Raw genomic sequence first — 18,243 nt, forward strand, 5'->3', positions numbered from 1 at the left:
CAGAATGTAGGTGGGAGGATAGCGGCAAGACTGATCTTGTAGATTTGGGTTTGGGTGGGCATCCCTGGATAGATATATGTAAACAGCGATTGGTGGTATCGACATCGAACCTTCGGGTTCGTAATGCTTTAATAATTATTATATTTTTGGCTCCACCATTTAAATAAAGATTTATCAATCATCTTATATCAATAATCCAACAATACGTATACGTATTATAACATATATTTATACGTTGTGAAACTTTCAAGATGTCGTTGATGACCAGCGAAGTTTTACGCAATTTAACAAAATAAACTAGCAGGTTTCACGGAGACGGTGATAGTAGCAGTAATAATGCCTATTCCATCCAATAATATCATGTAAACTGACATTTACTTTCGTACGTACCAGGATTTGCTTGATAGGTGGTAGTTCTTTTAACTAACAGTGAATGCGTGACAAACTTGCAAGACAGACATCCCATCAAGTGGAACCTCCACTTAAGTGAGCACAATCTACCTCGTTGTATACGTTAACTCCCCCCATCTGTTTAAATTTCAAGAGTCTGTTATGATTCTAAATGGTTTACTAGTGGAGCTACTAATGTATTATTCAAGAAAAATATCACTATGAATTGTTAAAGTATTTTATTTTTATTTTAAAGTATTGATATAGGTTTTAGGTGGTTTATGCTAGAAACCTGAATTTTATTATAATGGGTGTTAAAGAACTGTGGTCCATTATTTCTCCAATATCTGAAAAAAAATCCCTTTGGGAGCTGGAAAACAAAGTAATAGCAATTGATCTTAGTGCATGGATATGTGATTCACAATCACTTCATACTCCTCAGAATAATATGTACCTGAGGTATGTATTTTTTTTTCTCAATGTTTATTGATTTGACACAGGTATAGTTCCAGCTTAGGACCCAGTAAATTCAGAGCTTAACATTAAAAAAAGTTCTATAAATTCTTAGAAAGTACAAATAATGACTTCACAAAAAAAAAAAAAATACATGTATATATCAGGGACAAATAAAAAAAAAATCAGGGCCCCCCAAAAAAATTATTTTATGCACTAAGGTACATATTTTGTTAAGTAACTATACCAAATTTACCAGAATAGTACGTTTTATAATTTACAAAGGTGATGGGTGCATTACAACTCTTACATTGTAATAATTTCTCCTGTTAAGTGGGATATGTTTTGACCCATTTAAAAAGACTTAGGTAATAATGATCATAAAAGAAAAGAATATTTTTTGAAGAATATTAATGTTTATTTTATTGATATTTGCCAAAATTAGGTTACGATTTCATTAAAAAAAAATACTATTCCTAATATTTGTTTAACCCAATGTGGTGAGAATCCCTACAGCTTTTGAGGCAAGTATGAAAATAATCTGTTAAATATAGCTTTTAGATTATAATATTTTTGTACCAGGGGCGCTAAAATCTTTAAATGTGGTTATTGAAACATGTATACATCAATTGATTTGGAAGAATTCCAGTGATAGAAAATATTGCTATGTTTGAAAACAATTTCATTTTGAGAGGGTAAAGCAAATGGAAATTGGCATCTATGCGTATACTTAACCCTTCTCTTTCCCTCTCTCTCCATTCCTATTCCCTCCATTTGTCAGATTGACCAGGCAGAGGCTAAAAAAAAAGATCCAATCAAAGCAGTAATAATAACATGGTAGGTTAAAACTGGCCTTTATTTTTTCCTTTCTTCTTCATTGGGATTTCAGAACTAGAAAAATTTCTTTTCTCTTCCTCTCTCTCCCCCTCAAAGCTCATTAAAGACAAACCTAAATAATGATTTTGAACTTTCCCATTATGGCTCACCTCTCACTCATCTATGGAATCCTCCCTGATGACTTTCTTCCATAGATTTTGGTTCTTGAAAATACCCTGCCACAGTTCCTTTGAGAGCATCTTCAGCCCTTAGAGCCTCTTCTCATCATACTAGGAGTATCCTTGAGAACGAGCTCCAGGGGCATTGGTATGACCAACACTTATACTATCTCCTGGGACACTAGTACTTGAACTTTATTTATGCTTACACCATCACCTCAGTATGACATTGTTCTTGAGTGCGACCAAACTCAATTTCTTCTTCTCACTTCACTTCACTTCTAGGCTGGTTCACCTTTTTGCTAGAGTCTTCAGTGTGGTTCTATTTTTCTCAGTTTCGGTGACTGCCAGGTTGTTGATGTAGGCTGTAGCAAGGAACCATTGGTTTTCCAACACCTCCAGCAAAAAACAATTTGTATAATACCTATGTTTATTAATTGCCTAATTAGTGTTTCACTGTCGTAAAAATGCCTGTTTTATTTATTAAACAGAATCATGATTCTATGTGATCAAGTATTGTAAGATAGTTGACTGTATGAAGTAGATTGTAGGAAGATAGTCCGGGTGGCAGTCAATAAAGGTATCAAAATAGTAATAGTTTTCTTTTACTATTTTGATACCTTTATTGACTACCACCCAAACTATCTTCCTACACTGATCAAATATTGCTTATAAAAATTATGTTTTTAGTTGTTACAGCCAGAGTTCTCTATCTTAAAGCTTAGTTGCGGTCAATTTTTATCAATGAAACTCATTGTAAATAAAAATTTTACATTATTTTATTATAATTTCCTTTTTATTCATTGTTTGTATTTTATTCATCTGAAAATTTAAATTTCCTCATTCTTCACAGTGGTGTTATAACTTTGTACTCAAAATGAGTTGAGTTTTAATTGGGGTATAGGTATGTAATCAGCTCGAAACTTCTTGTTATATTATTTTATTAGTATCTAGGGTACTCTGTTATGTTTCCTAGGTTTGTTGGTGGTTTTATCAAACCCAGAATATCTTTGTCTGTAATCTGTTTTACGAGGCTTCTTATATTTTCTTAACACTACTATTATATTTAGTTTTTTTATTTATTTTAAGATGTAAAGTTTCAGATTTTATTACATCTTATAGTTTATTTTATTTTTAGGAATCTCTTTTTCCGTACATCATATTTACTCCTGCTAGGGGTGAAACCTGTTTTTGTTTTAGAAGGAGTAGCACCTATTTTAAAATCAAATACTATCCAACAAAGACTGAAAAATAGGAATCAAAAAATTGACATAGTTCCTGAAAAGAAAGTTTCTCGTTCTCGACTTTCAAGTTTGCAAAAACAAGTTGGTAAATTTAGTTCAATTTTATCTATAATGTTTAATTTTGTTGTTTCACTTTGAATTTTTTCTATTTTATCAATTTTTTTTTAGTGTGTTGATCTTCTTTCATCTCTGGGTATTCTATGTATACAAGGGCCAGGAGAAGCTGAAGCATATTGTGCACATCTGAATCGGTTAGGGGTAATAAATATTTTTCTTTATTCTATGTTTTAATTCAAATTTTATTATTATAAATTCATGATTAAATAATTATACATCATGAAAAGTAATACATGACTTGACTACGTTGAATAAGGAATAGGAATATGACTAGTATAGGATAGAATTGTATTTCTTACTGAGATATAGTCATCGCGGCTGTACATCCTGAACACCACATGACATAGTGTGACCACATTTTTCTTAAAATCATGAATTTTTTTTTTCTATTGTATAATGTAACATTAACTTTTTTATTATAATTTCCTTCTGTGAAGGGTATTTTATTTTTTTCAGTTGTCTTTCATTTCCATTTAAAAGAATATTGGAAGACAAATTTGGGAAACCCCTTGTAATAGGAATGTCCGATCACGGATTGATCAGTATGCTGTGTAATGTGGCAACCCGATGTATTTGGGCACCATGAATGAATAAATTTCTTTCTCTTCTCTTCTCTAATTTTTTGCTTAATTAATTTTAGCAGCTTATGATGTGTAGATAATGATTTAGTTTAATATATCTATTTTTTTTTTCCAGATAGTCGATGGTGTCATAACCCAAGATAGTGATGTGTTTCTGTACGGAGCCCGTGAAGTTTTTAGGAATTTCCAAATGTCCCCTCACTATTCATGCGATAGCTATTCAATGGGAATAATTGAGACAAAACTAGGACTTACAAGAACTAAATTAGTTGGATATTCTCTTTTAGTTGGCTCTGATTACAACTGTGGTATTCAAAATTTGGGAAAACAAGCAGCAATTAAATTTCTTCTTACTGTTCCAGATGACAAAATTATACAAAGGTAAATTTATGGAACACTATATCAAAGTAAAATGTACAGGATTGGTCTCTTATTCAAATGAAGAACTGTTGCCATTGTTGTATACATATTGTAATATCCTCTTTTTTGATAAAAAGTTGTTGTTTTTTTATGTATAAGTGGTTTTAGTTTTATTTTATGTACCAATTTCATCATTTAGAACTTATGGAAGCCGAAACAAAGTTGTTTAAAATATTTCAAGATGGCAGCATGCGTCCTTCCGAAGTTTGTGCAATTACTGCTATGTTGAGTAGGTAGATTGAAATGTTTCCCTACCACAATTATAGTAGAAATTAATCTAAGAAGAAAAAGGAGACGATAACAATCATCAATTAATTGTTTGCATCTACTATCGAACAATGGACAAAGAAGGACATTTGTTTGTTGGGTGGTTAGGAGAGGACTCTCCTGGAAGAGAGGTTGCATCCTTTGCTGACGGTCAGTGCTAGATAATAGGAAGAAGAGATCAAAAGTCAGAGTCAAAAGAATATATAATTGAAGGAAGAAAGACACTCTTTGTTTGGATTTCTGAGAAAGTGGTCGTGTCTTGGAAGGTAGAATAGGACCAATCCTTTGTTTACTGTCAGAGGTAGATTTTGAGAAAGAAAAAATCGAGAACCATCAGTCATCAAAGAAGCATGTATAATTAGTTAGTTTGTTCTACTTAGGATTTAATTAATTATATTTAGTAGCTATTAAGTTAAAATTAAAGTAGCTATTAATTTATTTAAGTGTCATTATGTTCTGATTGTCTGGAAAACCTGTCCTAAGATAAGAGTCAATAATATTATATATGACTTCGAATAAAATTCTCATATCTTTGTAATATTTAATCTTTTCATTTAAACCTTGTCATCTTCAAAGCTATATTTAAGATCAGAGAATAATAAAAACTATTAAATTCTCTTACATTTATTCAAATAAATCAGAATATTACGATATGCATTTAAAATGACTCTCTGTTTATAGTTCAAGATGTGTTTATTTAAAATAGTAAAGATTGGTGAGAACATGTGGTCTTTGCTATAGTATTAAGCATCAATGATTATTTTTAATACAAATAGAAAGACATAACAATTCCAATCCATTTTTACTTTCTCTTACCTATATTTGGAATATGTAGCAAGGGGTATAACAGTATTGTGATTGTACAAAATTTGGATTTCGAGTTTTTGTTTGAAATGTATGTTTTGGGGTCCCTTGAGTCCACATTACCAAGTTTCACAAAGTGGTCTGTGTATGTGTGAGCAGTCTAGCTCAAAAATGATAAATCCTACAAAACTGAAATTACATATTTAAGACTGGTATGTTACTGCTTTAATAAAATTGGCTTACCAAACATGCCACTTTATATAATGGGTTTTTTCACAAATGATCAAATTCATTTTAGTCAAAATTAAACCCAGTTTATCAAAATTTTATCAGTATGTAAAAATAAATGAACTTTATGTAGTTTGAACGAACTATATTCTTCCAATATTAATAAATGAATTTTTATAACAACTAGGTCTTAATCCTCAATGAAATAGGACATAAATGCTGAATTTTCAAAAATTCTCAGAAGTACTTTTAATTTTGTTTAATTGAAATAATCAACCATTTTATATTGTTTGCAGTAATAGAAACTGTGTAAATATGAACTATTAAATAATTTGATAATTAACTAAAAGATAAAAATGAAGGAATAAAGACTGGAAAATCAGAGAGTGCAGTGTGTGCTTGATCTCTTCCGATTCCAATCATTTGTACATAGCGATTATATGATCTGTATTCTGAACTTCACTTTATTTCATGCATTTTTAATATTTATTTTGAGATTTGCTATGCCAATGCAAGACCCCATTACCATATAACAATATGTCTTTTTTGGCTCTATAAGGATCAAACAAGTCCATAGAAGATGACCTGCCCTTTATAAATGTCAGAAGATAGTGATAATGAATAAAGAAAAGTAAATTTCAGTGTCAGTAACTAAAAAAATAAACCAGAACAGTGATATGTTGAAGGAATAGGAAAATCTCAAGTTCCATTTATTTGAGATAAAAAAAGTGCTAGAATAGGGAATAAAAAGTCATACTCCGATATGGCTCTATAATATGAATCTGGATTACAAAGTTAAGCAAAAGTATTAGTTCCAAACCAGATTAATCCTTTAGTAATTTGTTAAGTTTCTTTTTCTGATCCTATTGTCACCATCATACAAGTGAAGCTTTAGTTAATTACTAATTCGCAAAATGGATTTTGAGATGAAGTAAAATCGACTGACAATATGTGAATGTTGATTAAAGATTGGCTACTCTTGGGGGAATGTTTGCTAATTGTGCAGTAGGTAATACTAACGATAAACTAAGTTACAAACAGGTTTTATAAAAATAATTCCAATCTTTGACATTTATTTAAAGTTAAAAGTGATATCCTTATTCAACAGTAGAAAATACTGAGGTCCTATGTTCTTAATTTATGAATGATTGAATTTGCATTTATATTTAACAAGAAGGATGAAGATAGTTTACCATTAAAAAAAAATATGAATCTACACTTTTTAGTTAAATAAAATCCTAACATTTCTAAATTAATATGTTGAAACTTTCTAATTTGTTATTCAAAAGTAATAAGTTTTTGTTTTTATTTTTAGATTTGTAGAATGGAGAAATGATTCCTTCTTTAAATACATTGAAGAAAACAAATTCCTTAACAGGTACTTTATAATGGGTATATCTAAATTTCATTATTATTTTGTTTCTAGTTCATGAATAGTTTTTTGTAACTTCATGAAATGGTACAATTTCAGTGCCAATGCTCCTGATGAAAAATAAGTGTTCAAACCCTTGAAAATACCCATTTTACCCTAAAAATACCTGCCACTTTTACTCGCTTTTTATGGGAATCAATGATGTTATGCTGTACAATTTTCAAAGTCATGATTGTACTGTAGCACTAGTGTGGTGTTTGATAGTACAAGTAGTATGAGTTAAGCAACTGTTGTGCATAGTTTCAGTTATTGCAGCAACAGTCATAGCCACTGCTATGGTGTAACTGTTTGATAATTACAATCATGACAGCATTTACTGTCACACTGGGTTTGGTGTGACATTTGATTGTACAAGTAATGTCAGTGCACTAAAGTCGAGTTAACTGCCATGTTTAACTCTCATTACTTGTATACCCTTTGGCAGTGAACATGTCGCAACATATCAACTTTACCAAATGTAATGATGATTGGTGGGAAAACATTATAGCAGCCTCAGGCTCCAATAATAATTCCTGAATGCCAAAAATGAATTTGCTCTGGGCCACAAAAACAAATCCATCATGGACCCCAAAAACAAATCCACCCAATGCTCCAAAATTATAATCATCTCAGACCTCAAAAATAAGTAATCCTGGGTCCCAAAAATAAGTATATCCCTTAGGCACCAAATGGTCTAAGTACGCCTATATTAAAACTTATTAGTAATAGAAAAAGTGCCTAAGGATTAACTACAAAAACTAGATCAAGGTTTAGTGTGGCACTGCACTAGCACTCTACTTAAATATAAAATTATGTTACCCGAATAACCCGCTTCATGCTAATTAGCCTGTAAAGGTTAAAAATACCCTAAATCAGGTAAAGATGCCTGCATCGGGAGCACTGTAAATTAACTTATAAATATCATTTACATCAGTATATAATTCTTTATTAATTATTGTAGTAAATACACTTATCATTTTGTACAATTTGTATGCCGATGACCTGCCTTATCATTTCATATAGCTATGGGCTTCAGAATATAGCAAAAACCAAGGTCATTCACATCAGTTCTAAACCTATTCTTACTATACCTCATCAACATACCGATCTAGTTCCAAAACTCCATTAAAAAGCTAGAAGTCACCTTTCACCTGTGCTGAAAACCTTCCTATATTATTGACCTCCTTTGCTATTTGAACTACCTCATTTTAGGATTTCTTACCCATATTCCTCCATAAAGCTTCCTTCTTACCATCATTTAAACATTAATTATATATCCATCTCCTTGATTATCAATCTTCTGCAAACTTGAAAATAATAAATTTAATATAAGCTTGGATAAATATACATGTTTTGTTTATACTTTGTATTTATAATTATTATTGTTACAGTTTTATTTTATTTTTTTTAATCCGTTGCTAGACAAATGCTGTTGAAATTTTCCAAATTGTTATTCATAAGGGACCAAGTGTCCTAAAATATACACATATTATTCATTCATATCATCACTTTTATCCTAGTGATTTCACTTTGGAAATGAAAATAAGAGAGAAGTGTATTCAAGATGAACATTTTCCAGACCTAGAAGTAGTAACGGAATATATGAAAGAACCAGCAGACATTGAGTTCAGTTACAAATGGTCAAAACCTGATATTGGAAAATTTGTTGTAAGTAAATATCATAATTTTATTTTACTGATTTGTATTAGTTTAGTTCGTTTCTTCCTTAAAATTGTATTTATTGGGCAATCCAATATGAGTGCATATCATTCGCATTAATTATTATGTATGCCAAGAACATGTAATTTCTAGTCACAGTTTTGTTTTTCTGTATGGAATGCTGTTGTGAAGAGATTATTACAAGTACAATGCAGTTGGTTACAAAACAGATTAGCTTACTGCTAATTTATTAACTTAGGCCAAAGCTGCTTTTAGTCAGGTTGGATGGTCTGCTTTTGGGCTAGTAATAGCTACTTATGAAGTTAAACATTTCTAAATTTTTAAATTTATGTTTCCAATGAATGTACATCACAGCTCTGATGGTTTTGGAGTGCATCAAAATTCGTAACAAACCTACTGTCCCAAACCAGTTGTTTGACTTGTTTTGTATAATTAGGCAAGTTATGGATGATTTATTAGTTGCATTTGATATATGAAAAAAAATTATCTTTGAACTAGTCTCCTAGATCCTTAATCAACATTTGATACCTGAAAGAAACATTTATATGAGAAAACATGATTAATTATCGACAAATTTATAAATGAAGGTATTTTTTATGTGGATGGTGTGAGTGAAATCTAGGGAAGAGTGTTGCATTGGTAATTACAGTCAGTCTCTAATTCTTTTAAAACTTGGTTCTTCTGAACTCCTATCGATAAAATTTATTAAAATTTTATGGAATCATGAAGAGAATTGAATGTTTGAAATTAACTAAAAATGAGGCAAAATTTTCTGTGAGGTAATAATTGGTCATTTCTTACAAAATGTCATTTTTCACAGGAATGGTTATTTAGTAAAACAACTTCATGAAATCAAAACATTTTTATTCAAAATATTTACCCCCATTTTCTATATATTTTTATTAACTTTTCAATCCCAGATCTGAGAATTCAGGGTTTTATGGAGAAATTAAATAAGAAAATGCGTTTTTGACCTGACAATCATTTTCAAATATTTTAGTTTTCAGGAAGTCCTGAACAGATGAAAATTTTTTTGTGATAATTCTGGCAAATAAGGTGGGTGTAGAAGGACATCGTAACAAAGCTCATTTAGTTTCTTCACTGTATGTTGTGAAACATGAGGTTTGTAGTTGTCGTGTAAGAGTATAGGTCCCTTCCGATTAACCAATGCAGGTTGTTTTTTGATACATTATGCCTGGTGGATCTGATGGTTTCTCCTCTGGGTAGAAAGGAGAAATAAATTATTCCCGCCATTGACCACCACACAGAAACCAATCATTTTTTTGGATGAAAATTTGGTTTTGCAATGTGTCCCAGTCTTTCTTTGACCACTGACTTGACCGACGCCTGTTATCATATACAATCCACTTTTCATCACATGTGATTATCCTTTCAAGAAAAGACTTTTTTTTTTGTTTTGTTTTTCATAGTAAGCAGAGAAACACATGTCTCATAACACTTCAGCTGCCGCTCGTTAAGTTCATGAGGTACTCATTGATCTACCTTTTTTTACTTTACCAATGGTTTTTAATTGTCCAGAAACTGTTGATACTCTTTTATTCAATTATGCTGCAAGTCCTTTGACTGTATGTTAAGGGTTTTCTTCCACAGTAAACCTATGTTTATCGTTGTCAATTGCTGGTGGAGGTCTTCCTCTGGTTTGGTTATCTAAATCTGTGTCACCAGCCAAAAAATTTTCAACCACCGCCGAATGGTCCTTTTATTACAAAACTCTTCCCCGAACTCTATGATAATGTTTCTTGCAGCTTGGACTACCGAGTGTCCAAGTTTAAACTCATAAAATAAAAAAAAGTAATTGAAAATCACATGTTTCCATGGTCATATTTGATGTCATACTGAACAATGTGTAATCAATTTGAAAGATAGTAAATATACAAAAAAAGAGGATTAATTAACGGCTCATTATAATCTGTAAACATAAATGTAGTAAACAGCATAAGTCCACTAATCTCATATTGAATTTCTGAAATAATAAAAACAGACATTTCATTTGAAATGATCCAATATTTCTCAGAAAAAGTACAACTGAGACTGAGGGAAAAATTATTATTCTGTATAAATTACAGAAATAAAAAGTCTGTTCATAAAAAAGAAAAATCTATCAAAATGTTTATGATAAATCTTCCAGTTTTTCAGTAGCATCTGATTTTGAAAGTAATATTGGTTCATTAATCAATATCATTGGGCTCTGCCATTGTCACTTGGTTAGGTTAGTCATATATGAAAATTTAAGCTTTTTAAGACAAAGTGAAAGTACAGTAATAGAGAATAGGAAAAGAAGGGACAATTAGAACTGATAAACCCACTTAATGGGGCTTTTCTCTTGTAACAGTTCTTCTCTTCGACTCACAGTGAACTAAGCCACATTTAATGAAAAAAAAAAGTGATTTTATCTGCAATAAAAAAATTATTTGGAGAATAATAAATGCAGTGAGAGGGTGTAAGCTAATTTCTCAGTCTTCAGAAAAGATGAAGATATGATCAATGCCATACCGAATTACTTGTGAGACTGGTTATGTTGAAATATGCATATGTTAGCAATAAGAGTATACAGTAAAACAGAATCATACTAAGACATAATGCATCATAAAATCCAAGTAAAAAAAAAATTTGAGAGATTACAGTTTTACTGTTTATATCTTACCCTTATTGCTGATATTATATTCATATCTCAAAATGAACATTTTTTTAAAGATATTACACAGTTCAACTGGGACAGCAAAATGTGAATTTAAAGTTAAATTGGTTGTGTAACTGTGATTTAATATACCTCTTTGTGAAACTGTAATTTAACATACCTCTTTGTGGTATATGTTCACTGATTCCCATAGAATAATTGAGTGCCATGAACAATTTTTTCCTGTGTTTTCTGCTCATTTTTGAGGTCCTGTAAATATAACAGCAAAGTAATTAAGGGAGCATGGAGTATTCTTGGAACATCATGCAGCCATAGTCTCAGTCACGCACATAAGAATAAACAAAGCAACAGCTATTCTGCAGTCGGACTGGATCTGTGGAGGGTGAGAATTGGGAGAAGCTAATTATTGAAGGGTAATTAATTACCTTGCAGCCACCCTCGTAGAGTAGTAGTACTTTCCTCCTCTAAGTGACAACTGGGCAAAACTACCTGTGAGTTCTGTTTCTATTGGAAATTATAGAGGTGGCGTGATTAAAACTTACTGAAGAATCAATATCAAACTATTAACAAATTACCCTGCCCTCTCTTCTCAAAGAAACTCTGAAACTGAAAAGATAATTGAACCCACATATGCAATAAGGAATCAAACAACACTTTTGTGGCATTGTTTTCTAATTTATATCTTTCATTTTTTCAAAATGAACATTTGAACATTCAACATAAACCCCAGCATTCCTCTATGCCACAATTAGGGATAGACATTCTTTGGTTTTTGATCTGAAATAAAAATAAAAAATACTCAGTCTAGAAAACAGAGAGGAAGTGAAAAAATTGTTGGTTCTTTTTTGCACGTGGGTTCCAGAGTTAATTGATAGTGCAGATTATTTAAACAGGAAAGGTTTACCTTAAAATTAAATCTAATTACAGATATGACAAAAAATAATTTATATGGGTGTAATTACTAAGGAGACTGGGGAAAAAATGATGTAATCGTGAATATGGGTAAAGTAACTTGAAATGTTGAAGAAAAATGAATAAAAATTAAAGATAAGAAAATTAAAAGAATAAAAGGAAGAATACATTTCATAAATATCAATATATTTAGTAAATATTCTTTTATAAAATTAGTTATATAAAACAAATAATTCAAACAAAATTAATTTTATTGTATTGAAAGATTATTAGTTGACTGTATGTGATGATTGTCGAAAGAAGGTGCAGCTGGTGGTCTATAAATATAACAGAAAAATTATCCAAATCTAAACTATCTAAAAAAAATCTATAAGAATAACAGAAAAACTATCTATTAGTAATCGTTCCACCCTACTTTGCGAGGCTTTATTAGGACTAAATAAGAACTAGATACAAACATAGTAATATATGCTAAAACTATAAGATTATACATAGAAAGTTGTAGAAAATATGAAAATTAAAACATAGACTAATTTAGAAACTAAAGACATTATAAATATATATGAATTGAATATAAACTAAGAAAAAGTATAGCAATGAGTGATAGAATTACGAATGTACTACTTGAGTAATGAATAGTGAAACAATAATATGCAGAAGTAATAACAAATATTGTACAATTAAAAAAAATAAAGAGTGAGGAAGAAAATGGGGTGTATTACGCAATCAAATAAATGTAGGTAAATGAATAATTATTACTTTGCATAATTCCATTATTCATTCCTGAAGCTGTACATTTTCAATTTTACTACTTTATGTACTTGTTATTTGATTTTATTCAATTCATATATATTTAAAATTTCTTTAGTTTCTAAATTAGTCTATGTTTTAATTTTTATATCAATTTTTTCATCCTTCCTACAACTCTCTATCCATAAACTTATAGTTTTGTCATATATTACTATGTTTGTATCTTGTTCTTATTTAGGGCTGATGAATTCTTGCAAAATGGTGTGAAATATTAATTGCTAATAAATATTTTTTTCTGTTATTTTCTACTTTTCTTGACCGCCACGTGGACCATCTTCCTACTATCTTTTTTTTAAGGTTGGTGGTATGGTCAGCAAATAAACAAAAAATTATTTATTTGAGTCAACGTTTCAACCTGAATTTCAGGTCTTCACCAGAGCAAAAAAAAAAAAGAAGAGAGATGACAACCATAACTCAGAGAAACATAAAAATAAAGGAAAATAACAAACAAACAAATTTGGAAATATAAATAACAATGAATTAATAACAACTAATTAACTTAATTAATTAATAACAATAGAAGATGAAATGTAATATAGAAGTAAATATTATACAAAATAAATCATGAAAATTTAAAAAAAGAGAAAGTGTTGAAGAAATAAACAATGAAAGGTGTAGAAGAAAATGTAAATTTTGGGAAATGGACTAACATAAATCTATAAATCGACATAACATAATATGTAAGTAGTGTCTAAAATAATGAAAAACAATTTAAATTTACATTATGAAATGTATGAAAGAAAAATGATATATATGATACAAGGGGCAAGAAAGATATGTAGATGAGTACAAAAATAAGCTAAAATAAATAGTGTCTAGAAAAAAAAATTAAAAAGAAGGAACAAGGGAGAAATATGGAGAGTGGAAAACAAAGAAAGAAATGTTTTCTTCTTTACTTTTTTAAATTAATATTTTTAGAGAGTGAAAGGAGAAAATGCACATGCTTTGTTAGCATCTTTGTACATTTTACATTTGTATGTACAAAAATAACTTTTCCATATTGAAAATATTCCCATCCAATCCAGACATGAGAGTTTATGGTATTAAGAATGATTCTTACTAAATATCTGTGAAATCTGTTGTTAATAGTGACTTTATGTCATTAAGTTTGGCAGGTAATGTTTAGGATAAATAAGGTGCAACCAATCTCCTCTAGCAATGTGAAAATGATCAAAGTATGTTTTACATAAAAGTTACAGTTAGAATTTGTTTTATTTGATTATATGAAGTGGAAGTACCCAATACAATATCGTATGCAGAATTTTGTTTGGCCGAAATAGCAGTTGTATCAGAGGATTCAACTGACTAGTCTGAAGGAGGAGTTCTGCCATTTTTCAATCTACTGTGTGCCATGCCTCTTGAAGTGTGGTCACCAATATTTTCCTCTTGTTGAACAATAAATAATTATACAAATATGCTCTGAAGGACTGAAGATGAGTATTATACTGTCAAAATATTAGTAAAAGATAACTATTTACTAACTTTTCAATTATAATAATAAATTTGTTGATTCATTTTATTTGAATAAAAAAAAAAAAAAAAAATACTACCTTCAATATGAATGTAATATTAATTTCCTGATCACGAAACATAAAATCATGTCAGTAGGGTCAAGTTTTGAGTTCTTTATTTTATCTAATCTCATAAATAAATAAAACCTATTTTATTATTATTGGTAATTGAATAATTTATTTATCCAACTAAAATTGGATTTAAATAATTATCCAGTCATTAATTAAAAACCTGATCCTATTTATCAAATTGTCAAATAAAGGTTTTGTCTCTTTTGAGACATTAAGGCTAAGTTTTTAAAAATGTTTAAGATTATAAAGCCTTGAATATAAATTAAGTTATACTACTTTTGAATATAAATTAAGTTATACCTAGTAAATGAATAAACATTTAGCGGAGCCTGCCAGAAGGGTCAATAAAATAAAATCCCATTTACCTTTTATTTACATTATAATTTTAGTCTTCCTTCTGTGTTTACTATTTCCTTTCTTCTTTCTTTTCTAAACATCCTTTTCTACAAAAGTTATGTTTTAAGTCCTGTCCTCTCCACAGCTGACATACTGAACACTGTTGTTGATACTGCTATGCTTAAAAAAAATTAATGATTGTCTTTTTAGGAAGGAAAAAATTGGAGAGGGATGGACTAACAAAGAGCTATACAATGTCTTTGGAGAGCCCAATATGAGAATAATGTAGCTAAGGTGTTTAAAATAAGCAGAACATATTGCCAGAATGGCAAATGAAAAAATGCCAATTCATGAAACATGGGGGGAGATAAATCAAAGCTAAGATGATTGAATGGGCAGGTAGATGCTGACAATATCCTGGGAGTCAGGAACTCTATGATGTCAGCATAAGACCGTGACAATTAGAAGAAGCAGTGGAAGAAGACCAACAATTGTAATCGGGTTGTATAGCCATCGTAAAAAAAAAAAAAAATAGTATCTTTATTGCTAACTGAAAACTGTTAGTAAAAATGGAAGTTAAAATAAAACTAGTGACGTTAACTCTATATCTTTTCATTAACTTGTCATCTTTTCCTTCTATATATGTCTGCTTGATTGCAAATAATACAGCACCTTAAAAAATACAAGAACTACAAAAAAGCAAGCATTTGCAAGCTTATAAATTGAAGTGGAAGAAGATACCTGACAGTATGAAGTAGATTGAAGGAAGATAGTCCGGTGGTGGTCAATAAAGGTTTCAAAATAGTTACAAAAAACTTTATTGTTAACCAATGTTTCGCTCCACTTAGCAGGGCTGATAAGAATGACGTTCTGATGCCACCACCCATACTATCTTCCTCCAATTATACTTTGAACTTTTAAATCTAGAAGACCAAGTTCTCCGAACTATTTATGAAACAAATCAAGTGACTTATTTGTATCACTATGCTGTGGATATTATTACACTCTGAAATTTTAAATACATCAGGATTTATTTAGAATCACATGTTACTCATACTATCTATTAAATCTTATTATTTATTAAAAAATCCTGAATACATTTTTACAATTTGGATAGGTATATGATGATATTAATAATGTAGATATTTTGTTGGTAGGGCATCGCAGTGAAGAAGCTAAATTGGGAAGAAGATTATGCCATACAAAAGTTCGTTCCATTGCTTGCTAGGTGGCATTTACTTAATCCATTGGTTGAGAGTGATCTCAAAATAACATCTATAATTGGCGTGCCTATTGGAAAAAATTCTTATTGCTACAGAGTAAGTTGGAATAAGTATGACTTGGTAACAATTGAGCCCAAGACCTTAGTTTCTATAGCTTATCAGGATTTGGTTGAGGAATTTGAAGGTAAAAATTATTTTAGCTTGGAATTGAATATATACATATTAAAAAGTATTGAAAAAATATTTTGTATTCAGCTTTAAAAAGGTCTAAGAAAACAAAGAAAAAAAATGTGAAGAAAAACAATGATGAAAAGTTATTAAAATTGGACCTATTAGAAGAACCTAGTGCAAAGCAAAACAGTGATGATGTAGATGAATTTGACCTATCATTGGTAGTTGAAAGTAAGTAAGTTTTTTAAATGATTTCATTTTAATTTCTTATAAAATAATAGTATATGTATGTTTTCAGCCGTAAAAGAAAATAAAAAACGCAGACGAAAAAATGTTAAACCAAAGAAAGATACCGAAAGTGTAGAGGAATCCCAGGCTGGGCCAAGTGTTAATTCAACTACTAATGGAAATGAAGATGATGAATTTAACCTCTCATTAATCATTCGTAATATCGTATCAAGGCCCCAATCAAACCCTGCATTATCACACCTTTCATGACATGAGGTTTCAAATTGAACTTGGCTTCATATAATTCTGTGTACAATATCACCATCCCAACCTTAATTTCAGGCCATGAAATTAATTTTATTGTTTCAATGTAATGATAATAGACTTCCTTATCCACAGCAATCTATTGAGGGAGAAATTTGATATCCTATATTTCCAAATTTTATCAGTAATAAAAATTCTATATTTTATTGATTATTAAAAATATTATTTTATATAACAAACTAAAAATTATATACTACTGAAATTAAATAATAAATAAATATATTTCATGTCAGTGTATATGATTGATAATTAATCCATTTGTTTATTGTTTTATAATCCACAGTTGATCTAACTACTTTAATTGTGATTGTAACCTTTGGTCGGGCACCCTACAAATCCTAACATTTGGTTGCAACTCATCTGTGAAATCAAAAATTAAATTTTGGTTTGCACTTTATAGAAAAATTAGCAAACTGAAATTTTCACTTAAAAATGGTATATGTGTTTTAAAATAATGTTGCTTTGTATGTGGAAGGAAGTTTAAGGAACGAGGAAGGTGGATACCAGGAACCGGGAGTGAGGGGAAGCGGCAGACTTTAAGGTACCTCTAACACGTTTGCCAAACAATGGCTAATTCGTGCATGTGGATGTGTTATTTGGATTGACTGGTACAAGTTGGTCTGATTTTTTTTCTAATGTGGTCGAATTCAAATCTGATGTTATCCCATTTGCAAGGTTACAGTACAAAAGTACTGACACTTTGCCCTAGTGTTTCCAAGATCTCCGCTATTTGAGGGAGAGAGTATACATCTGCTTTTGTTGCTTTATTCCTAAAATCGGTGCAGAACTGTCTTTATTCATTTTAGGGACAAGTACCACAAAGGCTTGATCACATTGTTTTCCAGCATTGTCTTTTTATGTTCTGTCATTACCAATTATTCATCCACAAAATCTAAAATTAGATACTTAAAATAAAATTTTATTACAATTGGTTGATTAATACATTTTTTACAGAGCAAGCAAAATGTGTAATAAAACATGTTTTTTTTTTTTTATTGTATTTAGTCAATCCATTTGTGCTTATATAAAAGTATTTTGAATTGAAAACTGAAGTGATAGGTTTTATTGTCCAAATTACACAGTGATATTACTAACAGAAAAGTGAAGATTTCCAAATCTCAAGCATCTGTTCATGTATGAAAGCTATGAGGTCTCAGCAGATACAATTCATGGTTGACATAATTATTTTTCAGTGGAAAACATAATTACTTATTTCATAAACTGTTCCTTAAAAATAGTCATTATAAAGTTAACTTAGTTTTACCCATTTTGTGTGTTTCTTATGTGAAATAGATATTCTTGATAATATTTATTGTTTATAGGCATGACTATAATTTCACTTATATTCCTATTTTATTAAAGAGAAGGAGGAAGCATATCTAAATCGAGAGTTCTCGCAGGTGTAAA

At 30.2% G+C, this 18,243-nt stretch overlaps 1 protein-coding gene and 1 long non-coding RNA gene across 5 annotated transcripts; one reads left to right on the plus strand and one right to left on the minus strand.

Annotated features, from left to right (window-relative positions):
• The first annotated feature begins 477 nt into the window (after positions 1-477).
• On the plus strand, positions 478-17,033 carry Gen (XPG-like endonuclease). 2 transcript variants are annotated; one of them, XM_014430750.3, is made up of 10 exons: positions 478-587; positions 658-849; positions 2,977-3,163; positions 3,251-3,340; positions 3,896-4,161; positions 6,815-6,877; positions 8,431-8,578; positions 16,048-16,297; positions 16,369-16,515; positions 16,583-17,033. In XM_014430750.3, the coding sequence occupies exons 2-10, from the start codon at positions 698-700 to the stop codon at positions 16,780-16,782; spliced, it is 1,503 nt and encodes a 500-aa protein (XP_014286236.1). In that variant the 5' UTR covers positions 478-587; positions 658-697; the 3' UTR covers positions 16,783-17,033. The 2 variants fall into 2 exon arrangements, with proteins under 2 accessions (XP_014286236.1, XP_066900854.1); XM_067044753.1 differs by having other exon boundaries at positions 486-849.
• LOC136795134 (uncharacterized) lies at positions 1,091-15,885 on the minus strand. Of its 3 annotated transcripts, none has more exons than XR_010842688.1 (3): positions 11,675-12,372; positions 11,410-11,498; positions 1,091-2,234 (listed from the first exon to the last, which is right to left on the minus strand). It is a non-coding gene; the product is annotated as an uncharacterized lncRNA (long non-coding RNA). The 3 variants fall into 3 exon arrangements; XR_010842686.1 differs by lacking the exon at positions 1,091-2,234 and adding an exon at positions 8,573-9,118 and having other exon boundaries at positions 11,675-12,308; XR_010842687.1 differs by lacking the exon at positions 1,091-2,234 and adding an exon at positions 14,920-15,885 and having other exon boundaries at positions 11,318-11,498; positions 11,675-11,855.
• Positions 17,034-18,243: the final 1,210 nt, after the last annotated feature.

Source organism: Halyomorpha halys, unplaced genomic scaffold (genome assembly GCF_000696795.3).
Source record: "Halyomorpha halys isolate HHAL.00 unplaced genomic scaffold, Hhal_1.1 Scaffold37.1, whole genome shotgun sequence".
In the NCBI taxonomy this organism is placed as follows: Eukaryota; Metazoa; Arthropoda; class Insecta; order Hemiptera; family Pentatomidae; genus Halyomorpha; species Halyomorpha halys.